General features: G+C 40.9%; 1 protein-coding gene across 1 annotated transcript in view; it reads left to right on the forward strand.

Annotated features, from left to right (window-relative positions):
* The first annotated feature begins 1,507 nt into the window (after window positions 1-1,507).
* The window catches only part of LOC139738050 (dexamethasone-induced Ras-related protein 1-like), a 35,579-nt gene continuing 9,654 nt past the window's right edge, over window positions 1,508-27,432 (forward strand). Inside the window, exons 1-2 of the mRNA XM_071648712.1 lie at window positions 1,508-2,039; window positions 4,670-4,999. Of these exons, the coding sequence (XP_071504813.1) occupies window positions 4,729-4,999 (271 nt within the window). The 5' untranslated portion in view covers window positions 1,508-2,039; window positions 4,670-4,728. The remainder of the gene's footprint in view (window positions 2,040-4,669; window positions 5,000-27,432) is intronic.

The raw sequence follows: 27,432 nt of genomic DNA on the forward strand, positions 1-27,432 counted from the left end.
ACACACACACACACACACACACACACAATATATATATATATATATATATATATATATATATATATATATATATATATATATATATAAAGAGAGAGAGAGAGGGAGAGAGAGAATACTTTTTAGAAATTAAGACCTATGAATGCTATTCCTTTCCAGCAAACGTCTCCCAAATCTTTTAAAAAAAATTATCTCTTTTCAACTTACCTGCCAGAGATAAACACCTCCCAAAGTTCAGAAATAATACCAAAAAGAAAAAAAAATACCGAATTTTACGTCTCCAAAAATCTAAAAAATGTCATCTCTTTGCAATTTACCTGCCAGAGATAAACTCCCCCGAAAGTTCAGAAATTAAAAGAAGATATACATATTACCTTTAGGGGCATTTCTCCCAGCTATTTTACAGATTTTTTTGAATTTTGAATTTTAACACACGTCTCTATGGGGAAATATTTTACCCTATACTTCTGTTAAGTTTTTAAGTAGGCCTACATGCCGTTTATTATGGCATTTTTTTTAAATAAGCTTAGTTAGATGTTGCACAAATTGTAGAGTGTGATCATAAACCTAATGTGTTAAGTGTTTATGAGGTGAATGAAGGCCTATTTTATTTGACCATGTACTCTGATCCTTCTTTTTTTAAACGAGGAAAAGTGTCGGATACCACCTTTAGGGGCATGGTAATGCTATACCTCATTGTACGACTGATGGATTTAGTTTTCTTCGTATCGAACGCCAATCAAACAGTCTTCGATAACCTTCCTTGCAGCCACGCGCGAAACACGATATAAACGGTAATCCCAACTGATCTTTACACAAATACCACCAAAAGGTCACATACGGTGGTAGAATATGGATTTTTTTTCTTCTTCCTGCTATACCTCTCGACTCGAACAGTTTGGCTTCGCGGTGTTTGCCCAACAAATAATTGGCTTCGGTGTGTCCGGCGGGTGTTTGGATGGAACATTAAGATGGCATTTTTGTCGCCAGTCACCACGCCTGCTTTCTCTAGCTCCCGCGCAAGCAAAGGCGGGCTGTTCACCTACGTCTACCGTAGATGTGTAAGTACCCATTAAAAGCCATTATGCTGGGGTCCTGGGTGTTTTGGACCAGGTTGGTCTTTCCGTGGCAAATCAATTATTTTTGATTGAACAGGAGCTGAATCAAAGCTGATTGAGCAAGATGAGTCGAACAGTGTTATCAGCGACTTTCATTGATTTTATAACAGAGGGCGTGTCAGACTACATTTTAGCTTTCATTATCGACATTAATGTTTGGAATCAATAAGATATGCATACAGCCATACATCATTTCCCACTGTGTCTGTAGCATTAAGCACGCCTGGTTATGACATCACCTGATAGTGATAACCGAGCCAATCGGGTGCTCCTATACCAGGCAGCATGCGCAGCACCATGAAGTGCAGTGCAATGAGTGCACTGCATAATGATTTAGACGATGTGTTCGTGTGTTATCATAGTGTGTTGTGTGTGTGAGCGTGTGTGTGTGTTTGTGTGTACATTTAGGTCTACTGCCATTCTGCTCAACTCCTTACTTATGTACGATATACCATATTGAGCGTGGCGTGCGGTACTCCTCTCCGTACAAGGGCACACCTCCCCCCGGTCGCTCTCGCACAGAGCGCGTGCGCTTCCGAAGCGGTGCTCACTTTCTCACGGCCAACGAACACGTATAAATAACCCGAGACGCCACGCTTCCTACCAACTTGTTGAAGTGCAGGCACCTACCTAGCAGCTCGTGTTTTATGAGTAAGCGTCGATTTTCCAACTTCTGGTGACCTCAAATATGCAACACATTCGACTGCATATTTCGCTGTGCATAATTGCAGAAAAGTAGCCGTGATGCTGTCAACTATACTGTCCAGAGCACCGAATAATTAACCATATTATAAGAAGAGGAAGTACATTCTGATAAAGCGTGAATATTATCTTAAAGAAATGGAAAGAAGAACTATTAATTTCGAACTCGGATACACACTCTGGATGTAAGCCGTTCACGAGCCAACACGTTTAAATCCAAAGGTAAGAGTAATTTTGTCATTTTCTTCTTTGTAAATTAATCGCTACATACAATTATGTGTTAGGAGTTGGGCATGAAAAAAAGCTAATTGTCATTTATCAAAATGTTTATGCCTGTGATTTGTTAATGTCGTTTCGAGATAATTTCTGATAAGTCTGAAAACAGATTAAATGAAAATTTATCGCAAGCAAAATAATCCCTTCTCCAAACGACTTATTTTTTCCAAACCTCAGTTCCCGTGTAAGTTCAACCCACTTGTTCCTTTAAGCAGTTTATTCCAATGATTGTCAACACTTTTCTTAATGAAACACACAACTGAACGTAATCATGTATCCTTTGAATGCTTTAAAAAGGATAATTGCGTTACAGAAAATTGCTTTGAATATGTACTTTCCAAAGTATATGAAGACTAGGTTGATATGATTTTTATCACTGAAAAGCTAACTTTTGTCATTGATTGATTTGCTTTCTATCGGGGTATTTGTATTCCAATATCGCGAAAGTTTGAATTCAACTTTGTTTTGGTTTTCTTGACTGATAGCTTTTTTTCCTGCTGATGGTAACTCACTAACCGGTAACATAATTCAGTCGACACACACAAACACACACAGTCATAAACGCACAAACACCCGTGGAACACATTGTAAAAAAAAATACCCCTCTGTCTTTATTGTATCTAATCAATGTACAATACCCCATCCAAATCTTCTAAAAATGTATGAAATTTAGTCGTTTTTCTTGTACGTATAACTGCATAAGATCGACACTGTACCTGTATGTAAGGATGTACTTATGCACATTATCAAAATAAGACATAATGTGCAATAAACAAGATAAACTCTCAGAAAGTGTATTTTCTTGCCTATACCACGAATTTATTTAAAAAAAAAGATTTTATAACAACCTCGCATACATCTCCCTATAAAGTATGCGTAAAAAGGAAACACATACACACACAGACGAAAAGCATTCATGATTATGTATACACACACGACACACACACACACACACACACCATACACATATACACACATAATGCACACAAATGCACACACACACACACACACACGCGTGCGAGCGGCTTTCAATTCATTTGCTGTCAGGGGCAGCCAGATTCGGGAATGAATATTTGATTTAATCTTCTGTTGTGCGGTTGTAACAAAGTGAGTGTAATTTAGCTTGAAATTGACCCTGCGCTTCGCCGCATATTTTTTTTTTTCTCCTGGATGATTGCTCAGAGCGCCATAAGCCACGGGAGAGGGCTGAAATATCTACCCCGTACCACCTGCATCCATAGTAACTCAGGAATTGAAATCTTGGTGACACGGCTTGTCTTTTCAGCAGCCTGCCCCAAGGTATTACCATGGGAGAACTGAAAATACAAGTATGGTGGGGTCCTGACTATAACCGTAAAAATCTCTCTTTATTCATAATGCGATGCGTGTGGCTTATATGGGCGGATAGGTGGTTTTACCACTTTAAAGTATTTGGTGTCGCGTAAGCGAACTATAACAGTTTATTCTAACAAGATGCAACAAATTCATATGAATTCAACATTTATGCGGGTCTATTCTTCTTTTCTAACTAGACAATCTTATTAAGATACCTCTCTGCGCCTAAATCTATGACTCGATGTGTTTGTTGTTGTGGTTTTTTTTTGACGGAAAAAGAAATAAAAGTTGGCTTGAACTGAGAACAGCAAAGTGCGGAGAAATGACACACACACTCAAAAGTTTAGATTTTCTTTAGGAACTCATCTTATGATAACCTTTATTGGTGTAAGACATTCGTACACCTTTCCCCTCCTCGATCTCTCTTTCTTTATCTCATTCTTTCTGCCTGTCTTTTTTTTTCTTCCTCCCTCTGGCTTTCTTCCGCTTCCCTTCTTTACTCTGAGCTATAACAAATTCTCTGCCATCTCTGCGCTATTGCAGATGTCCCCTGAGCATTCCTCCATTATTGTATTCTGACAATAATTCTTAATTCATTAAGATTTCCACCCATGGCTTCCACCTCTCACCTGATTCTGCTGTATACTCCGATCAACTCTGCGCTTTGACCTTATGATTTGCTCTACTTTCTTTTCGACATCATAATACCCTCCCTCTCAATAGTTAATGAAGGTCTCTTACATCACGATGAATACGACTGACCTCTTGGATTCAAAGATTTTTCCTTCTTCATTTCGCCATTATTGAGAAAGATCGAGCGATTCTTTGACCACCTCTCTCTTATTTCCGCCTTCCTTGAAAATGGGACTAATTAACCCCTTTTTCAGACTATGTTTCTATTCTCGACCTGTTTTTAATGACGGACAAACACATTTACACCTGCGCATGACTGGAAGTATGATTGTCAGGGGAATATTTGAGGAGGACAATGTCATTATGTGCATGAATACCGCCGTATTCAGTCCTTCCATTCGTATCTTGATGTATAGGCGTCGGAGCACCACGGCATGCTTGACTGTTGACCCCCTGAGAATTTCACGAATTTTGTTCTTTTTTTAGTTAAACTGGGAGTTTGAATATATTAATATCCAGTGATTTCGTTTCATGATTTCTCCGTCTCCCTTCCCTTCCGTGTTTAAATGGTCCCTCCCACTCCCCACCATCCCTCTTCCTAAAAACAGCCAGGCTCTATTCCACCGTAGTCATCCCAGGTCTGCATCGCGATCACGATACAGCCGCCATGACGTCGAAAGCCTCGACGCCCGACTCGGAGATAAGCGCGCCGGAAGAGAACTGCTACCGCCTGGTCGTCCTGGGCTCGCCGAAGGTCGGAAAGACGGCCATCGTCAGCCGCTTCCTCACCGGCAAGTTCGACGACAGCTACACGCCCACCATCGAAGACTTCCACCGGAAGATCTACAAGATCAAAGGGCAGGTGTACCAGCTGGACATTCTCGACACGTCCGGCAACAACCCATTTCCAGCCATCCACAAGCTGTCGATACTTACAGGTGGGTCCCTCGACACAGACCAATATTTTTATGCCATAAGTTTGAGAACTGTTAAACTGTTGTCAAGTCATTTGACATGGTGTTCAATTGGTGCTTCTTAAATGGGCAAAGTTCAGCTCACATTTTTCCAACAAAGCTAATGGTGTTACGTCTTTAAAAATACGCCAAAAGATGTTTTCAAAGTTGAAGTGAAGTCACTGAAACAAGGCAGCATTAGGAGTCCACGGGTTTAACGCTTTGTTTAAAGATGACCTGATATCTATGAATAATCATGAGTGTTGATAAAATTGTCAGACGTTGCTGTTTGTTGTTTTTTGCTGGGTTTTTCATTCATCCTAGAGCATTTCTCCTTTTGTTCTCATTTTTTTTCTTTTGAGGTCACCCCATTGAATATGTTGAATATTCGTATTTTTTAATTCCTACTAAATGGCTTAGGAAAAATTGAAAAGGCATTGAACTGTTGTTTTTTTAAGAAAAGATCTCACAGTAATCCAACGTGCGCTGTTCTGCCAATTCAGCGATAATTTTATTTATGCTTCTTGTGTATCATTCAAATGTGTATCCAATATTAATTGTTATTTTTAAGGCTATATGTTCTGACCCTGTCTGAGGAATAATGAAAGGTTGAATTGAACTGAATTAAAATCAACGATCATGATATGTCAAAAACAAAGATTACAGATACACACACGCGCGCTTTGCTGAGGATGTTATTTCCAATACCCTCGACGCTGTTATTTCAGTTCAACAGGTCATGATAATTCTTATAAACATTGTATACATTAATTGGCTACAAAGAAGACCTAGTCATTTTGAAATATGTATAATCTTTTTTCTTCTCAAAATATAGATACTGTAGACGCAGCTCCGTAATGTGGTAGATTATACAGTAAAAAAAAATCTTGGCTTGGCATTGATGGGAACGTTTTAGTATTCATTTCATTCTACTTCGAATGTTTTTCTTGCTTTCATTTTAGTTCGGATCTAATGCATGCAGACTCTTTGACCTAGTATAGGTTCGCACAGAAAGGAAGGAATTTCCTGAAAAGATTATCTCTACTTCAGGTCTACGGCGGAATATAGATTGAATACAGAGTTCTGTGTATCAAGGTTCCTAAGACCGATGGGCGGTCTAAGTAACTTACAGCTGTAATCTTGCAAGACGTCAACAACTTTTTTTTTTCATCAAAACCTTTCGTCGAACCCCAGTTGAAATGAGCAAAGCCTTTGCATTTTGCACGGTCGCCGGAAGCCATTAAGACTTTCCAGGATTTGGGCCAGCTTAATGACTGCAAGGAAGAGTTTCGAGGGATTTTAGACATCGATCTCCTCTTTCCCTATTGCGATGAAGGAATTACATGACAGGTGAAGCAATGAATTAAATTAGACTATAGCAGAAAAAAAAGAGTGATATCAGGTTTCGTCGACAGAAAATACCGTCGATCATATTTCGAAGGAGTTTAATAAGATATCATCCCTCTCTCTTGCCATGGGTTTTTTTTTTTCGTTTCTCCGTAAGCGTTGCCACATCTTGTGTTGGTGTGTGTTTGCTTGTATGTTTGTTCGTTCGTTTGTTTGTTTGTTTGTTTGTTTGTTTTTGTAGGGGAGTAGCTTTTTGCAAAGCGCCTCCTCGATCTACAACAATACAGTGATTGTTTTGTGGATACTGCATTTTGATCACCTCTTCCAATATGTCGTCGTTCTGTGAGAGAAGTGTTTTTTCACAGGAACACATGACATATCATTCACTGAAATCGTGTAAGCGAGTTTGCCACCCTTCTCCCTTCTTTTGTTTACCCTCTCAAAGTTGTCGTTAATTTTTTTTTTTCTAGTCAATACCAGGTAGCTCTCCACAAGTTAAGACATTCCAGATAATGTATAGTGACTCGGTTGTAAAATAGGCAGCTGAACTACATTTTAAAAAGAGAACTTAAAATGCCCTCCTCTTTCGTAGTTTTATGGCGTGTTTTTTTCTTTTTTTGTTATTGTTGTTGTTCTTTCTTTTCTGCTTCTGCCTTGCGGGAAACGTCTTTAACTTGATCAAGAGCAATTCGTCTACATGTCCAGTGTGTTGCCAATTTAGCTGTTGATAGGGTTTTCTGTTTCTGAACGCACCAATTTCCACATTGTACAATCGACGTAAGGGTTTTACAGGCGAGATCGAGAAGATCTGGTTACCTCCGGCACACTTGATGGTGGGGAACGAAAGGGTATGGCATACAATGTTCCAAAGGGTGATTTTTTTTCTTATTCCGAATACTGGTTAATCGTAATATGAAATATATTTCGTTATTCCGAAAAAGTTCGTTATTCCAAAACAAACAATTTTCATATATACACCTATAGAGGTTCGTTAATCGAAAAATGAAGAAGGTTTCGTTTAATAATCCGAATATTTGTGGCTATATTCCAGTTCGTAAGGTGTGTAATTCCGAAAATTAAACGAAGTTCTTTATTTTGAAAATTCTTTAGCCCGAAAATAAAACAATATTCGTTATTCCGAAGATTCGTTAATCTGAAAGTAAAATAAGGTTTGTACTCCAAATACGTAAAGACAGTGCCTACAGTAATGAACCTGTATGGATTACGAACCTTATTTCATTTTCGGATTAACGGACCATCGGAGTAACGATTTTTTTTTCATTTTCTTACTAACATTAATATATCAATAATACTCCTATTCTTAATCCGAATAAAATTCGGATTAAGAAACCTTCGAAATAACTAACCTTCGGAATAACAAACTCTAACCGTGCCAAAGTCTCCTTACGTCCGGAAATAACGACAATGCCGTCACATAACTGAATCGCACTCATTGTTTGCGTGGTTATTTTAAGGGAAACACCTTGTCTATATTGGAAATTTGTTGTTATTGTTATCTCATGTAATTTACATTAAATCAAAAGTCAGCAAGATCAACAACAAATCATATTCGTGAGATCCTGCGATAAGAAACCAAAAGCTCAATTCTTTTATGGTGGTCGTAATTTTCTGTCATGTCAGATTCTGTCATCCTTTATTTTGCTTCGCTCAGTCATTTCAAAAGCATACATTTCAGTATTCAGTCATACATATTTACAAAAACAAAAAAGCTTGATACCACTCGCATTGCTGGTAAATCAACTTCTCATTCACTTGTTTACTTATCTATTTTCATTTTTATTTGTCTTTCATGAGCGTTTTCATGTGTATCTTATGTCTAGTGTGTTCACGTATATACATATATACTTTATAGTCAGTTTGTTATTTTTCTATGAAGACTAATCCATCCATCTATTACAATTTCTTCTTTCACTCAGACAGTTGAATACACATCAAGCCTATAACCTTGAATATCAAATGTCATTTTGATATTTAGGTAAATACGTACATTTTTCTTTGCTAGAGAAAAGATAATAAGAATTACACAGATACGTGAAGTAATATATAGTATAGGATAATGGAATTGCCATCAGGAACATGTTACAGTTTCTGATAATAACTTGCGATTAACTTTCATTATCATTTCATTTCATTTCATTTCATTTCATTTCATTTCATTCAATAAGTTTTCCACACAAATTACAGTCATAATATACATCTACAAATCGATGAATAGCAACAAATACTTATAAATTCTAATGTAACAAGTTAATTATGTTACTGATAGGTGTTGTTTCTCTTCTGTTATAAGCATACAACGTGCAGAGGAACACAATATCCGCTGGATAAGCCCTATATCAGCTTTGAATAACCTACATGGTACTATAATGATCTGATTTGTTTTTGTGTCTTCCATACCACTTCCCCCTTTCCCCAATGAGGTCCTGAGCTCATAGTATGCCAGTTACACCCGAAGTGTTTTGTTGTGCTGTTATCTGTCGTTAGCTTCTGAGATAACATCTTTTAAACCTTAATTCTCTTGATGAAAATGCTAAGACGGTCTTTTATTTTTGTCATGTAATAATGACCACACCGGTCAGGACTTACGTCTGATTTTTTTTTTCTTTGCCTTCAGATATGTCTTTAATGCAAAAACGCCATGAGGCATAGCATTTCACCCGCATTTAGTGGACAGGAAGGCATCTTCCAAGATCTGATGAGCGCGATTTCCCTTGACCAAAACATCTCGTTAGCTGATGCTCATAATGCCAAACCCCAACCAGGGAAGTACAGAATGACGTACGTCATTAATCCCTGAAGCGCGCATGACGTTTTGACACCTGATCAAAATTTGCCTTGTCTGTATTGCACGCTCGTGCGTGTGTGTCATCGAAGTTAGCCTGTCGTATACTATCCTTCGTGATCATTGTCAGTCTGTGACAGTTTTGAGAAAGTTGGCATGTGCTCAGTAATCAAACCATGAACTTTTCTGGCGATCTCGTGTGCGAAGTGTGGCGCCGTCGAAAAGTACTAAAACAGCCGTCATACGCGACATGAAGCTATACAACAGGACGTTCGCGATGTCGTACGAGCCCCTCCGACACGTATACACCACAGCGGCCAGGCAAGTAGCGTGACGATCTCGTTGCGATCGATATGCCTTAAACGATATCCCCCTTCCAAAGCCCATTAAAAATCAATCCGTCAACAAGCACATTAAAACACAGCGCTGCTTAATTATTGCAGGCGCGGTGAATAATAGCGGTAATCGATTGTTAATGGTGTTTTTGAGCATCCTCGATCGCACCAAGAGTATTGAATACCAAGATGATCGTAATGTGTGTGTCGCACAAGGAGACGCGTTCGCCAGAAATTGTGTGACACGCATGCGTAATGAGAAAATGACAATACTCTCCGTACACTCCGTAGACTGGCTAATACCATTTCTTCATTGGAGAGGGAGACTGGGACTTAAAGTAAACCCTGTCTCCGTCTGGTATCCAGAATCACTGATATTATTATTTCGTATTCTAAGGTCGTACAGAGCGTGAAGAAAAGGGGAAAATCCCACTGAAGTGGTCAAACACATAAAATGCTGGCTGATATTTGCAATAGTCTTCAGAATTGAAGGAGGCGCATTATTCCAAACATGAAGAAGGGGAAAGATGTCTTGTTAAAGACTTATGGCACTGGGATGAATTAAAGACTGTAAGTAGAATAAAATGTCCATAGTCCACCACCCTTTTAGATTACTGTCATGTATCAATGTCCAAGGTTATAGAATGTAGTAAACCTTTATGTATAAACGATTGATTAATTTCATTTCCTTTTCCTTCTTCTCGTTCTTCCTCATCATTATTATGACTCTGATATTGTTCTCTTATGTGAAGCATTAAATTTTTGAAACCATTCTTTATTTTTCTACAAAATCCAAGCAATCATATCCTGAACCTGTACCAAGCGCGGGTGAGAGTATACCTCATATAGTCCCAACGTTTAGTTGTTCCGAAAGTTACTATTATGTAAATAATGTATTCTGATTTATAGAAAGAATAATGTTCACCCCCCCCCCAAAAAAAAAGTGGTTGTTTGTCGTAGTAGAGAGAAGACGCAGAAACCTATGAGGGACACTTGCAATCTATGATATTCCCATCTTCGCCTGCCTTGTTGAGATTTAAAAGGTTACATCAACAACAAAAATACTGTCAAACGAAGTCAGAAAATGACTTGGTTTTTTTTTCGAAAATTAAAAAAACGGCCAAGGCTTGCAGAAGGGAAATAGTCAAAAATAGATATTTTTCTCTCTCTTTTCTAGATGTCCATGACTCAGAAAGCAAATCGAATTTTCGTCAGCTGACCAGACACAGGTTAATGTTCTTAAAGAAGAGAAATTGCTTTCGAGCGCATGTCCTCGCATAGTCAGTCGTTCGACTGCTCCACTGAATAAACGAAAAACTCCTCGCAGCTGCGCTTGTTTACTAAATTTACATGGTTCCAGTCGCTTCCCTTTTTTCTTATCACCAACCTGGTTCTCCACTTTGGTGGGGAATAGGATCATGCGCAGGAAAGGGTCCCATCTCAACAGTTTTTTCTCTATTCTGGCTTTCCTCGATAAAAAGTTTGTCCTGGTTGCAGCCACCGACTCGATTTAGAAACAAAAGAAAACATAAAGTCTTTGGAAGCGAAGGCCCTTCTCTTTCTCAAAGTATACAATGCTCCTGCCAAATAAACTTATACTAAAAGCGAGATGCAAATAGATAGCGACAAATTGAGGTAGAGAAGGGGGGAGAGATTCTCCTTTTTCTTAAACCATCCTTCATCGCATTTTGCAGGGGAAGCGGCACCTTTCATGGCTGATAAAGCGAGGGAGGGGGGGGGGGAGTAAATTTTAGTTTCCAGAGACCGGTATGCATTACTGTTTGTCGAATGAAGTAAGCTGTAGAATCATTATTGATGTAACTCACTATAACCCTAGATGAAGATTGCGGGAGAGAATAAATGATGTAGATGATTAAACTAGCAAAAGATTAACGTGGATAGGAAGATATGATAACACGCTCAAGTGAATCATTAGTAAATCATGTTTAGATTATATCACATTGTAGTCATTTTTTTTTCTTTAGTCATTTTCGGTGTGTATGAGCCAGAAGGTCGAGACAGACCGTGAACCTAATGTGTTGATTGTTCAACCCCTTCCCCACCCTACCCCATGCTTTCTGTATACACGCACTATATTCAGCGCATATACTCTGAGTCAACGGCGGAATAGAGCGACAAAATGAATAGAGTCCCCTTTTTTCAGATCACGTGACAAGCTGGTTGCGAGAGAAAACGCCATGATATCCTTGAACAGCTATATCGAGCATCATGCAGTGTCGAGAGAGTGCGACGGACACATGGTTTATTGCCCCAGCTGTGAATAGCCCCTGCGCCATTCTTTGCACATCCTTCCCGCATTGATTTACTACTGGCAGACCGGTGCATTTTACCTCTTTTGAAATATTCCATAATGTTCTTTTTTCTTTTGACACAAACAACAAAAAAGAAAAAAAAAGGCACACACTCCAAAGAAAACTCTTTCCCAAAGCAATATTCTACGGTGAGTCTATATAGCGATATAAGTGTATTATAGGCAGAGTCATGCCTTTCATATTGAAATGCAACCGGAAGAAAGCAAAATCTCATTTGGTACTGGGTTCATTTGTTAAAGAGACTCGCCGGCCATCTTGATATGGCGCAGCCTGGTCATTTTTCTGGACGCTAGATCGAAAGAGCTTTCAACTACACTTGGCTACTGTAAACGGAGCGAGTTTCAGAGCGAGTTAAATGCTGATGGAAATCATTCTATACGCGTCCCCTCCAATTTTCCTGAACTAATTTGATATATGAAGAATCTGTTCGTTCTGGTTCCGGTTTCATTTCGATACCGGCAATGGCCTGTGAAAACAGAGTCTACGTGTATACACACGAAATGGACACACATTCCTTCGTTACGCGGGGCCAATTCATCGAAAGTGAGTTGCATTCGAATGATACATGTACTTTCGATCTAAAACTACGCTGTGCATCCATACATTGCTTGTTATTTGTTCAGATTTACGACAGATATGTATAATGTAGGTGTAAAAGAGTGGTATTACTCGCCCTTTTACCAGCATTCCAATCTATTGTAGCTTTTTTCAGTATTTTGTTTTACTATCTAATATGCTCCTTGTAAGAGTATTTCGTTTCATTCATGCAGTCTTTACATGTATATGAACATGTTACAAAGAGCACACGCAGTATCTGCATAATGCAAAATTCATGAACAGCATCAACAATGTGTGATTATGTTTGCTTTGATTAATCCGTAATCGCAACTTTAAAAAAGAAATGTTACATTGTCCGTTTAAAGAGTGATCGGAGTGTTTTTGTAATGCCATCTGTTTCGGCAAACATTAGAAATGTTGTTTTAATGAAAAAGAGTTTGAAAAGCAAATCGATATCAGGAGAACGGAAACGAACTACCGGTTCGATTTTCCCCCTTTATACGGCTGATAATATTCCATTGACGCCTGAAATCACCTGCTGCTACCGTATTAGGATTCCAACCGAAATGAGGCGCCCTGGAATAATCATCCTCGTGAATCTTTTACCAACCACAAGACCCTGAGTATAGGCTGCATGAACTATTCAAAGAACGTGGTTGCATGCAGAATAGAATAATCATCCTATAGCTGGTCATCATATTACTGTCGATTTAATTTTTTCTCGTCAGTTGCGTTTGTACTTTAATAAAAATGTCGTCGGTACATTGGTACAAACCTGCACAGTAAACACGACATAATTTCATATCGGTGAAACTCTCAACGCCTATATGCAAGCGAATCGGTCTCTTTACAAACGTCTTCATAAATGGAACACTACAAAGATTGCAGCGTCTCTTTGTTTATTATTTGTTTCTTGACATAAATAAGCTACGAGCAAAATGCGCCTATATCATAGGGCGTTATACGATATGTAGTTTAACGGTACCCCCCCCCCTTAACCGCTGAGTTGAAATTTATTTTTACGCATATATCCCTGATTAACTTTGAGCATTCTTTAAAAGAATATTTTCCTCTAAAGAGAGAAAGAGAGAAGAAAAACATAAATTGAGGGACTCATGCAAAAGTCTGATAGCTCGTTAAGAGATCATTGAATGTTTTGGCGAGGAACCCGGAAGCCCAGCTTCTGACGATCCTTCACCAGAAACCGACCGACGTTTCTCAAGAAATAAAACAAATAAAAACAGAAAGGGTTATATTTTTGGCCTGTGTTTTTTAAATATCGGGTAAAAAATCATCCTCAACGACTTACAAAGTCAAAGAGAAAAATAACAGCTGAGCCAGCACCCAAGACGTGAGATATTTCTTGTTACAGTGTGCTGTTATCGTTCTTGTAAACAGTTTGTGTTCTTCTCCTGCCAAGATCGTTATGTTCGCTGTTTCTGCCACAGTGGAAAGTCCTGAATATAAAGATGAGACGAAAAACAAGTGCAGTGATGGAGAAGACAATGTGATAATTCGATGTAAAAGGTTGCACCCCATCTGCGCCTTGTTGATGTTGTTGCTTGTGATGGTGACTGATGGTGATGATGATGATGATGATGATCGTCTATCTTGTCCAATCGCTGAATTGTCTATTTGGCGCCAAACAAGACAAAATGCTGGAATGTGCAGTGACAATCTCAAAATAAAAAAAGTTCACAGCAACCAACTAATCCTAACAGGAGGATGATATGCATTCCTGAATGAACACAGATTGTGCAATGTCTTTTCGCTATTTCTCTCTCCCTCCCTCCCTGTCCGTTGCTATTCTCCGTGAGAATTCAATCCATCTTTAATTCAATTACCTTTTATTCTGATGAAATCTAAACACCAAAAGTTATGTGTGCAGAAATTCGGGGGGGGGGGGGGGGTAGGGGTATTGTGACCCCTCATTTTTGCACAAATGCAATTTATGAGCGTCTCCTTCCCTTATAGGTTAGCCAGAACGGGGGGGGGGGGATGATGCTTTTTGTCGAAGTTGAAGGAGAACCTCTGGGAAATATAGTTCCATGTCGTCCTGCAGAAACCGACAAAATTGTGAAATCTATCGATAATTTTAGGTCAACGACGAAATTGATTCACGGGAGTCTGTTTTTGTTGTTGCAATATTCCCTCTGAACGTCGAAGCTTGAACGACGCCACAAACCTGTTTTCGTCGTCGTTCCTGTCGGTGTTGTATTCCCTGTTTGTTCCATGTCATCGTTTTCGATATCTACCGAATCTTGGGGGGGGGGGGGGGGAGGGGGAGGGCGTATTGCGGGATCACACAATATACTTCCGCTCATTGGTATCTACGTCTGTATATTCAGCACATTGTGGAGAATATGTTTGCCCTATCTTTTACCCTTCCTGGTTTTATCGGCTCCTCCGCGTATGTATCGGGGTGGCGTATCATCACTGATATGATCAGCTGACCTTTGCGATGCGGTGTCGGAATTTGTTTACGACCAATTGTTGCGGGGAATGATGCCAATTGAACGCTGGTTGATACGCCACAGGAATATTGCCTCAACTACCGGCGACATATTCCGCGACATCCCTATTTTTCGCTGCATCTCAAACTTTTTTAATACGAGTTTAAGTTATGCATTCCGGCCCACCCTCTCTTTGTAATGTGCGCCGGCGAAATGAGGGGGGGGGGGGGGAGGGGGCGGACGCATTGCTTTGCGTTCTGTCTGGTTTCATACTCGTGTGTGTATTTCAAAGCTGGTTAGCGCTTGTCGGGTGCAGAACGAAATGCAGTTATCCATGCCCGCGGTGTAAAGCGTAATTTCATTTAGAAGGCCGGAGAATACAAATGAACCACTCGTTAGCATAATTTAAGGAAGGCATGACGAACAATCCCCTCCCCGGGCGGCAGACACTGTGTCTGTGAAAGTTTATAAGAATTATTTCTGTCGCTACATTATCTTCGGAGAGATAGAGGAAGAGTTGTTTTGATCTCGCGAGCCTTTTTTGATTTTGATTGATAGTGAGTGATGCCTAACGAAAGGATGGTACCCATTATGATACTTCCTAGTTCCGGTGTGTATAGTGTCAAGGTTATGCCTGATGTATTCAGGGAAATCCTTGTTCCCTTACTCCCACGAGCAGATGTTGTCAAGCCTGCTGTGCCTTTCCATCAGAGGAACTCATTTTAGTTTTGATGACGACTTGAATCTAGACTAAATATGGGTCCACGTTGACCAGCAGAAGGGGAGGGTGAGGAATCATAAATTTAACCGATATACATAAAACAATACATGATAAAATACACGCGTGATATGGTTTAATCATAGATACACATTAAGACAACTTGGTGCGGTCATTATAAAGGAATATGATGGGCAGTTATACTCCTTCAGAACTGCGATCATTCTCAAATTTTCGTTGTATGCAATTTCTTTGTACCTATGTAATGTATTCACAGCAGATAATCGTACTCTAGAGAAAAGTCCTCTTTTGCCAAAGTTGCAAGGGAAAGGCAAAAACGTGTCTCCGTTTCCGTTCCTTCGTTGTTTTATCATTCTCAACTTTTTCGTTCTTTGCAATTTCTTTGTACCTATATATCGTATGTTCACAGCAGATAATCGTTCTATATTATAGAAAAGTCCACTTTTGCCAAAGTCGCAAGAGAAAGGCGTAACATGTCTCCGTTTCACTGTTGCTATTATGGGTGTAGGGTCGTGAGAGCCTAACGTCTGCGCAGTCATTAAGAGTCAGGTTTCTCGCTCATCCATAAGGCCCAGTTTCTGATAGTTTGCTTTTTTATTACTCCTCGATCGCTGCGCAGAGTTCCCTGCGATAGAGCAGTGTGGCTGCCAAAGTGATCGATGCACGGAATCGCTTTCTTCTCCAACTCATCCACCACCCTTAAAACTCGCGCACACACACACAGGCACAAACACACACAGACCCACACAGACACACACACAGACCCCCCCCCCCACACACACACACACAACACACACACAGACACACAGACACACAAACACACACACACACGCACACACACACCGACACACACAGACACACGCACAGACACACGTATTCTCTCCATATGATATTTCTCTCTCCCTCTCTTTTTTTCCTTTCTCTCCATCTTCTATCTCTTACAGCACTATACTCTCTTACTACAGATACTTCACAGTTGATTCAGATTTTAATGATTCAAGGTAACGTTTCAAACCACACACACACACACACACACAAACACACACACACACACACACACACACAAATGTGGCAAGTCTTAGTAAAGTAAAAAAGAAACGATCTGTTATATTAAAAGAACGAAAACACTTTACGAAATATGGTAGTGGGGCAGATATGTGAAAAAGATGCTCACATCCGGCTGAAAGTATGAAATTTTGCATATAGCGGTATTTTGGGGCGCTGATTTGAAAAATTGCCGGATCCACGAGATCTGACCAGTGGGTCGGCCGCCATTTTGAATTCCAATATGGCCGCCATCACAAAACATTTAAAGATCCCTATCTTCAGTTCTGAATAACATAGGCCATTAAAATTTGATACATAAAAGCATGGTGATATGACGACTTCAAGAACAGACTTATTTGATATGTCTGATATGCTGCACGGCAGCCAATTTGAATTTTCCTACATAGTTGCCATGTTGGAGTGTGGAAAATTTCTATCTCGGGTTTGTAAATTAGGCTACCTGATTGAGCGCGCGTTTGTAACTGATTGAGTACGCGCTGTTGTATTTACATTGTGACGTCAGTGAAAGGTGCATTATGCTTTATTTTTGCTGCATTTTTTGGCATGCCCGTGAATGTTAGTCATGATGTTTGTCTTGGCAGCCATATTGGAATTCAAAATAGCGGGCATTGCGTTTGTCAGACACATCACATTATTCCATTTTTTTTTTTTTTACTCAGCATGTAAAAATACCTGTTTGCAGCTAATTTTCGCGTCACCCATCACTTAGAACTTGAGAAAGGGATTTTGACCTTTTCGTCGAGGCGGCCATCTTGAAATTCAAAATGGCGGCCATTCTATGTTTGTCAGGCACTTCAAATCAATCTGTCATCAAATTCAACATGTCATAACGCTCTTGTGTACCAAATTTTGGTGCCACAGGTCATTTAGAACTGAAGATAGGGATCTTTTATATGTTTTGTGATGGCGGCCATATTGGAATTCAAAATGGCGGCTGACCCTGTGGTCAGATCTCTTGGATCCGGCAATTTTTGAAATCAGCGCCCCAAAATACCTCTACATTCAAAATTCACATTTACCGCCGGATGTGAGCATCTCGACCAATTTTTGCTACATATCTGCCCCACTATGGTATGTAAGTAACTGGTGGTTCTCGTGCATATACCATTCATATCAAAATATCATAATTATGTCATCACACGTTTCACTGTTTGTTTTTTTTTTTTTGGGGGGGGGGTTGTTGGGATTTTTTGTGTGTTGTGCGTTAGACTCGACAGTCTGATATCAAAGAATCCTATGGAGAAGTCTTCCTTTGAGTGAAATCTTACCTCAGATAATGTAAAGAGGGAGCCACCTCCCTGATGCAAGGTACTAAAGGATGTAAGGTACACTACAGGATAACACACCCTGCTTAGATTCTGTGAATATTATGTTCAGTTTAGGCCATCATTATAATCACTCGCTCGTGTTCCTCCCCAAGGTCAGCCGACATCGATTCTGGTAATCATTTCACTTTACGGTAAATTGCCGGGTTTAAATAATGACACTCTTCTGGGAACTATCTACAAAGCATTTATCCATGGCTTCCGCTCGTGAATCTACACGTGACTCTCCCTGGTTTAATGACACTCTCTGCAGGTAGTTCAGCAAAGAAAAAGAAGAAGGGGAAGGGAAAAAAGATATATCTGAGCGGGCAGTGACTGATATCATGACGGTCACGTAGTATATTGTATATCCAACAAGGTTCGATTACTACTCGACGAAACAGATACGAACAATGGAGTGACGCAGACTAGTCGAAGTCGCTTTGTGCCCGTCGTTTCCAGAAAACTTTGGACGCGAAGGGTAACTGACATCTCTGGAGCTAATATCGCCCGTCCTTGAACCTATAGCTTTGCAATCTGCCAGTTTTTCATCATAATAATTCTCTCTTTCGCATTCATCAATCATTCCTCTTTTGTGAGTCCATCCAGCAGCGTTTAACCTCCATGTAAAGTGTACAATCAAATTTCCTGATGCCTTTCTACCGGTTGCGTGACGTCGTGTCAAAGCATAAGCAATTTTATTGGATTTATAAAGTCTCAAAATGTAACCTTGTCTTTAGTGGCTACATACAATTTTTGACCGTAATCGATGTTTAAAAAAAAATGAAAAAGATGAAATAGGATTTCAAAGTCAAGAATAAATTACGTCTATACATATACAGGGTTCGACATTAGCGATGGCTGATATATGTTATCATTTGTATATAATATCATGTTAGATGGTCTACGTAACTGCTGTTGGGCGATTGGTCGGAATGCAGGATCGAAATGGCTTTATTGCCTTCAGTGTCGTTAATCAGGTAATATAGTTTCAAAATTAATTTTGACTGGCTGCCGACGGGGATAGCTATTTTCATCGCGAGAGAATATTTTTCTTATTTTTTCTTTGCCTAAATCATGATCTCGTGGATAAACTTATCTTTCGCGGTAATGTCACGTGCTGTATTACACCTGTAAACAGGCAAAATCTGCATAACATATTTTACAGTATCTCAACTTATTCAGTATGAAGAATTTCCGGTAGTATCTTCAGGCACGTCTACTTTTCCCTTAATTGCAGAGATCTGTTCGATTATGTTTTCACTAGGAGTGCAGTCTTATGTAGAATACATCGGACGTGATGTTGGAGAACTTTTATTATATACCATTGTGATCGTTGCGAAAACCTTGACGACTTTCTTTTTCTTCGTTTTTTAACGTTTTTGTTTTTAGCTCACCTGAGCCAAAGGCTCAAGTGAGCTATTGCGATCGCCCTTCGTCCGGCGTCCGTCGTGCGTCGTGCGTCGTGCGTCGTGCGTCGTCCGTCGTCCGTCGTCCGTCGTCCGTCGTCCGTCGTCCGTCGTCCGTCGTCCGTCGTCCGTCGTCCGTCGTGCGTCGTGCGTAAACTTTTTACATTTTCATCTTCTTCTTGAAAACCCCAAGACCGATTTTCATCAAACTTGGCAGGTAGCATCCCTAGGGGGTTAGGAACTCAATTTGTTAAAATGGGCGCCATGCCCCACCCAGGGGGCCCCCAGGGGGGCCCAAACCCCCCAAAATTAAGGAATCTGTAAAAATCTTCTTCTCTAGAACCAGAAGTGATAGAGCTAAGTTAATACTATGAGTTAGTACATTGATGACTGTAGTTTCAAGTTTGTTCATGGCAAAATTAGGGGTGCCCCCCTTGGGACCCAGGGGAGGGGGGTGGGGAGGGGTTCTAATGGGGCCTAAATTGTACATTTTCATCTTCTTCTTGAGAACCCCATTACCCATTTTCACCAAACTTGGCAGGTAGCATCCCTAGGGGGTTAGGAACTCAATTTGTTAAAATGGGCACCATGCCCCACCCAGGGGGCCCCCAGGGGGCCCAAACGCCCCAAACTTAAGGAATCTGTAAAAATCTTCTTCTCCAGAACCAGAAGTGATAGAGCTAAGTTAATACTATGAGTTTGTACATTGATAACTGTAGTTTCAAGTTTGTTCATGGCAGAATCAGGGGTGCCCCCCTTGGGACCCAGGGGAGGGGGGTGAGGAGGGGTCCTAATGGGGCCTAAATTGTACATTTTTATCTTCTTGTTGAGAACCCCATGACCCATTTTCACCAAACTTGGCAGGTAGCATCCCTAGGGGGTTAGGAACTCAATTTGTTAAAATGGGCACCATGCCCCACCCAGGGGGCCCCCAGGGGGCCCAAACGCCCCAAACTTAAGGAATCTGTAAAAATCTTCTTCTCCAGAACCAGAAGTGATAGAGCTAAGTTAATACTATGAGTTTGTACATTGATGACTGTAGTTTCAAGTTTGTTCATGGCAAAATTAGGGGTGCCCCCCTTGGGACCCAATGGAGGGGGGTGGGGAGGGGTTCTAATGGGGCCTAAATTGTACATTTTCATCTTCTTCTTGAGAACCCCATTACCCATTTTCACCAAACTTGGCAGGTAGCATCCCTAGGGGGTTAGGAACTCAATTTGTTAAAATGGGCACCGTGCCCCACCCAGGGGCCCCCCAGGGGGCCCAAACGCCCCAAACTTAAGGAATCTGTAAAAATCTTCTTCTCCAGAACCAGAAGTTATAGAGGTAAGATAATACTATGAGTGAGTACATTAATGACTGTATTTTCAAGTTTGTTCGTAGGAGATCAAGGGGTGCCCCTCTTGGGGGCAGGGGGGGGGGGTTGGTTGGGAAGGTCCAAATGGGGACCTGAATTGTACATTTTCATCTTCTTCCTGAAAACCTCATGATGTATTTTCATCAAACTTGGCAGGTAGCATCCCTAGGGGGTCAGGATCTCAATTTATAAAAATGGGCACCATGCCCCACCCAGAGGGCCCCAGGGGGCCCCAATCCCCCCCCCCCCAAATTAAGGAATCTTAAAAAATTTGTGCCCTTATTGTACAGTTTCATCTTCTACTTGAGAATGCCTGGTCAAATTTTGGTAGAGCTGTGAATAATTCAGATTAGTGACTGCGTGAAAGGTGAACTTGCGATACTCAGGTGAGCGCTAGACCCGCGGGTCTCTTGTTTACTATAGCCTCTGTGTTTTGGGTTTTGAGTTGTTCTTCGCTTCGTTTTGTTTCGTTTTATTTAATCTTAAAAGCTGCCCTGTCTCGACGGCAATCGAAACTTGTGTGGAAAGGAAATGAAGGTCGGTTCTCTTCGTCGTAAATTGATGACTTGTGCCGGAGTTTCAGCAGAAGTGGCACGCTAAGTCCGAGTTTAATGAACATAGATTGGTAAAGCGCGAGCTAAACGAAAGGAGAGGAATTATTCCATATCTCGGCTACAAGCCTTTATAGCGAAGCTCGGGCAAGGTCACGGGGCATAGGAAATTATGAGATCTCAGTATAGATCTCTTGAGACGGGAAAATCTGTATCATATTTTGGAAGAAATAGCGTGACCGGCCCAGAGATAAGATGGCAAGAGTATCACTCAGCGTCTATGCATGACTTTACATCGTGGCGGAAGCACACGCAATTAGAGATAATCGAGTAGATTGTTTCTTCGAGTGCTTTCAAAATGTTTCCTTCTATTTCCCCCTTCTATTGGCTGGAAGCTCGTTACTCCAAGGGAACAAAAAAAAAAGAGAAAATGATTAAAATGGGTTCGAAGAATTTGAGTACATGGAGCACTAACTCGGCGTTGAATAGAGCGCTCTCACACCCTCCGGGGCATATACATTGTTTGGTGCATCTGATTTCGCTTTCGCGCCCGATGGAGGATTGCCGTAGCTATGATCACTGGCTCTCGGTGTCCCCGACATCCGCTCAGCCAATCAGAACGCGGAGATTGATTGCCTCCCGCTGTAATTCAGACACTCGAATTCTCGCGTATTTGCAAATTACTTCTCACCTGTAAATATTTCTATGAAAGAGACTTGTGTTTCAAGACTTTTTTTTCGTTTGTTGGTTTTTGTAGTGTTTTTTTTTAATGTAATACAAGCGTATCAAAGTTAAATTTAAAAAAGAAAGCCACGACTCAACGTGTTTCCAATTAGGCATCCGCGTATACCCAACCAACCATGTTTCATTATCAATTATGAAATCTGCAAGGGTTTGTGCTTTGGTTTCGCTCTGTTCTTGTTCAGATCTGAAATCCTTAATAAGGAAAAAAAAAACATGTAACATGACCCGTGAAACTATTTCAAGAGTACAAGGCTCTTGTGAATTTGCTTAGACATTTACATCCATCTAAATTTAAACCTTCTGTGTTGCCGATTGGCCCAGAAACCCCCATAGCATTGAGCACACTGTCCAAAGTTCCTGGCACAGAAAGGGTTAAAGGAATGAATGTCGAACTTCCCCCCAAAATGGAGAAATGTTGAGGAAATACTCTTCATCAACCAGATCGAACTAGTGTTCATCTGGTGTGAGAATATTCAAGGAGCCCTATGCTGGCACGAACAAGGTTTTCCTATACACGGAATCTCGCCATCGCCCGTGATGTCTTGGGTGACTCAGTTGTGTCTGCATGATTGCAGCTAATATTCGCATAATAATTCTCCATATCACCAAGTTTGGACCGGCTATAATGAGTCATATCACAGTCATAAAGATGCTTATCAAAAAGTTGATCAGGAAACTTTTAAGAGACGTCTTTCTTTTCTCATCCCTTCTCTTCCCCCCCCCCCTTCTCTTTCACTTTCTCTCACTCCCTCTTTTTTTTTCTCTCGCTTTCTTCGTATTTGTCTTTATTTCTAGCCACTTGTTATTTTCATCTATCGCTGTAATCAGGTAATCATTGTAAGGCGATATCAACTATTCGGGCTATAAGCAGAATGCCGGTAGCTCAAGTCGTAAAAAGAAGAAGAAGAAGAAAAAAAAAAAGTAGAAGTATAATTATGATAGGCTTACAGTCGAACTGTGTAATTTTGTTTGTATATTGTTTGTGTATTTGTTATACGTTTGTATAGATGTGTGCGCGCAATAAAGGCCCATTCGATTAGTGCGCCCCGAGCGCAACACCTTTCCTGCCATGAATAAATTAGTGTTTGGTAATCCAGCGACGGTCGTTAGCTCACCGGTTCTGTTTGGGAACGGCTCCTTCTTGATGATAATATGCTGTTCAAGCTCTCTCTGGATCTCCCAAGATTTTTGCCCAGCAGCTACGGAATCAGCTCGCGCAAATCAATTATGTTGGTTGCCGGCGCAGCGACCAAAACAGGTCTCCGCCAAGAGCCGTCCAGCTCACCGCGGGCCATTTTATACGAAGTAAAACTTTCGTCCGATTTTTACCGCTTATTTATCCAATCAATATCAAGTCTCCAGGACAGAGGGAGAGGGAAAAAAGAAAGGAAGAGAGAGAGAGTGAGAGAGAAACAGCTGGTGGTGTGAGAGAGAAAAAAACAAAACAGCTGAAGACAGGGAAAGAGAATATAGGTAAGACAGATTTGATATATGAGAAAGGGAAAGAAAATACGGTGCTTCGCCAGAGTACACAACTATGGCAGCATGCATCCGCTCAGTAACGCGCCACATATTTTGTAATAGAATGACGATTACGATGGCAGACTGCGTTAAATATTCTTATCCCTTTTCTATAATGGATATATCTCATTCTCCGTCACGTTGGACAGATATCAAGCCCCTCCCCCACCCCTTTTTCTTTCTCCCTACCCCCACCCCTCTCTCTCTATCTCTCTCTCTCTCTCTCTCTCTCCATGTCTCTCCCTCTCTCTCTCTTGAATTGAATCATGCTTATCTATTCTTATCGTACTTCTAAACACTATTTGAGATGAAACTATCACATTATTGGCAATGATTATTGAGTCTATTGACGTTTCCAAAAAGACTATGGTTTGTGGAGTCGCGATCATTATCTGTTTTATAATATTCCACACAATTTTTCACCAGGTTTTCCCCATATTTCTCTCCGAATTTCTTTTGTACTGAAATGATATTTCCGTTTTTGGTCCTTCGCCTTTTCCCTCTTCGTTCTCTGCCTGTGGGTTTGTGTTCATATGCTTCTTCTGCTTCTTCAGATTTGCAATTTCATTTTCCCTTTCCTTTCCTGTCCCCTTTTCGCTTTGAATTCTTGCATTCTTTTCTCATCTGCATGTCTTTTCCCGGTGCTTCTGAATCTTTCTGTATAAGCGTTTCGCCGCCCTTCAGATTGGCTTGCCCACCCTTTTCGAATCTTCCCGTCTTGGGGGGCGTAGGCATAACGCATCCGTGATTTCCCGCACTAATTTGAGCGGGAAATCTCTACATATTAGTTTTCCGAGCAGGCAGCGACGATCAGGCATGAATAACGCGAGTTTGGTAATGAGATTATCAAGTGTATCGATGTCGGTCTCTTCCCAGCCCTTCCCGCCATCTTACTTCCTCATCTTTGATTCCCTCCTCGTCCGATAGAAAAAAAAATCAAAGAACCCTTTCACCTTCAGACAGGAGACAGAATTCGCTTTGTAAACGGGCTTCAGGGGGAACACGTTTTGTGCTAATCGAGCACTAGAAAATGGGGGAAGTCTGCGAGCACACGGAATGAAGTTTCTACAAAAAGAACAACAACAACAACATCAACGATTTTTCAAATCACGTTCCACCATTCTCAATCACTCTTTTCTCCATGTTAACAATCTTATTACCTGCATTTTTTTCTATGTTTCAAAAAATAGTTGCCGACTGCGTTTTTAAAGTGTTCCATCTGTTATCACCATGAATTTCGGCGATCGCAATTTCGGAGGCAGTGATCAGATTTTCATAGCAATTCACTGAGAGAGAGATCTGAAATGGCAGCTTTTATTTCAAACAGTAAACACGGACCCGAAAACCCAAACAAACAAAGGAACATACACTTATCATTTACTCCTTTGATTTTGTATTTTGTTCAATGCAAATAATATCGTTTATGTTCGCTCTCTGAATATGATTATTGCGACGGGAATGCAACTGTCCTTGGCTTTTCACTGTATTGACTGACCGGTGATAATAAAATACACATGGTTATGTGTGTAGGCCTGTATTATAAATAGGGTCAGGACTATACGATTGTCGTGAGTGCCGTGTTCTACCATCGCCCCCAGGTGCACCTGTAGGACTGTCTAACTCAAAAGGGATTTCGAAACGGTTGGAAAAGTAATCTTATGTTCCGAAGGTCGAGATGAACGCTATACACGAAGGTACCTTGACTTTTCCGACAGCTTCGCAATATGAGTGGGGTGGAAAAAAAATAGTATCAAATGATATCGTATCATCGTACCGCGCTATACTCAGTAATAAACGTTATCTCCGGAAATCGAGCGGGGGTGCTATGTTTGTCATCTCCATCACTCGTATACTATTCCTGCGACTTAATTAGCTGGTTTCGCCTTGCACTTTTGACGTCCCCGCTTCAGCCGGAACTTCTTGGTAGACGGTGTTTTCCCCAGTAATAGGAGACCAATAAGAGACCCGTAGACTAAACACAGCAGATGTATGATCACTCTCCGATGACGGATATATCCGTATGTGCTCGCAGATGAATTAATGAGTTAGTCCATGACGGTGTGAGTATAGCGCGAGTTGAATCAAGCAATATCATGTCGTAGGTCTGTAACTGTAACCTTCGCCTGTGCTGCGGAAACCATCGCTGTACAACAACAAGTCATTTACGTCAGTGAGTTTGACAGCATCGTAAGTGCTTGTTCTTGTTTTTTTTTTTTATATGCCGGAGTTTTTAAGCTTCAGCGTAATCTAGTGTGTTGGGAAGTTGACAGCTCAAAATAAAATACATGTATAGAGATAGGAAAGTCAGAAGTATAACAATTACAATACCTGTGGAATCGGAAAGTTAACTATGTCAACGAGTATCAAGTCATTACAGCCACCTTGAAATGGGCGATGAGATATTTCCTGTGGCGGCGTTGTTAAGTGTACATGCAGCAGATACACAATGTCCACTACAAACGTCATTGCCTTTACTCCCTATAATGATATAGAAAGTGATATAGCAAAATACAGTTAAAATACATTTTCTGTTCGGAAAATGAAAAGTGTTGTTGCCAAACTTTAGCAGACTCCAGTTGTACGAATTGGCCGACAATGTTAAGTTAAGTTTTTAGGAACAAAAGCTGCATCGGATGTGTATACTTTAACGCAAAGAAATAGGTGGCGCCACTTACAGCAGTATGGTTATGTGTGTTAGCTGGCGTCATCGTTGATTTGCCGGGGGAAACATTTTGGAGAGAGGTAGAGAAGGGGAGGGGGCAGGGAGCTACGGGTAAGGGGGCCTCGAGGGAAGCTAGGCATGACATTGGGAGGCTTCAAGCGATTTCCTGCCAGACAACAAACAAGGACGACGCTCCCCCTTTAGCTTATAATGTTGTTAAAGTGGCACTTATCTTCCTGACGCCGCCACGACTTACGTCGCACTTTGCTGCATTCTGCGTAATAGATAGGTGCCTGCATTATTATTAATTTTGTGTGTTTGGGTGTGTGATTGTGCGTGATTGTGTGTGTGCGTCTAAATGCGCGTGTCGGACGAGAATTGAAATGTGTGTTGATCTGTGCCTGAGTGCACAATCACTATCCAGTGCATGCCTCACGCAAACTTTTCTGTCGTGTCAACAATGGCACAAAGGTATACTGTATATCAAACTCAACCACTCCGTATTTTGATGTGTATGAGTACTAGAATGTGGCACGTGTGTTTTTGTGAATGTGTGTAGATAGAACAGCGCTACGCAGTCTGCACTTGTCCAGTGCAAGCGGTATGGACAAAGACAATCAGCTTTCTTAGTGGTTTCACTGAGGAATCAGTGATTTTTATTTCGCTGTTCTGAACTGCGATTTATCGATACCGCAAAGCCGTTGTTGCTTTTGAAAAGTGTGTCACCGTTTTTTCCTATTCACACTTTCTGGAGCACCTTATTGAATTCTCCTTTGGATTCACTGCAAATATGGTTTGAATGATATACGAGTAAATCACCCCGTGCTTTGCTCATTGTATTCTTTCGTTAGATATGTAAGGAAGCTGCTGCTCCGAGAGAATATGAGACAATAAGCTGAGCGAAGAGCGTTTCCACCAACAATGACGGTAGTTATCCCGTTTCGCAATCCGAGTTTCCCATATCACCATCTGCTCACCTGATCTAACAAAGGTGCGAAGACGGAGAAATGACCCCTTAAAGTGGCGTAGTGCCGTTACAGCCGTTATTCACGTTCAATGCTCTCTGGCGGATCTCCCTCCTTATAGCGCCCTCACTAGCTGCTTATCCAGTTAAGATGTGAAAACAGCGGCTGGGAATCAGATTACTCCGCACCCCTCCGCTCTATGACCCTGCTGAATAGGGGATGCAGCCACATCAGTACTACTGGTACTTTTTCTGCTTCTGCAATTCCCT

The sequence above is a fragment of the Diadema antillarum genome, unplaced genomic scaffold (genome assembly GCF_040938485.1).
Source record: "Diadema antillarum isolate AM-2024a unplaced genomic scaffold, OU_Dant_1.0 seq00000720_RagTag, whole genome shotgun sequence".
Lineage (NCBI taxonomy): Eukaryota > Metazoa > Echinodermata > Echinoidea > Diadematoida > Diadematidae > Diadema > Diadema antillarum.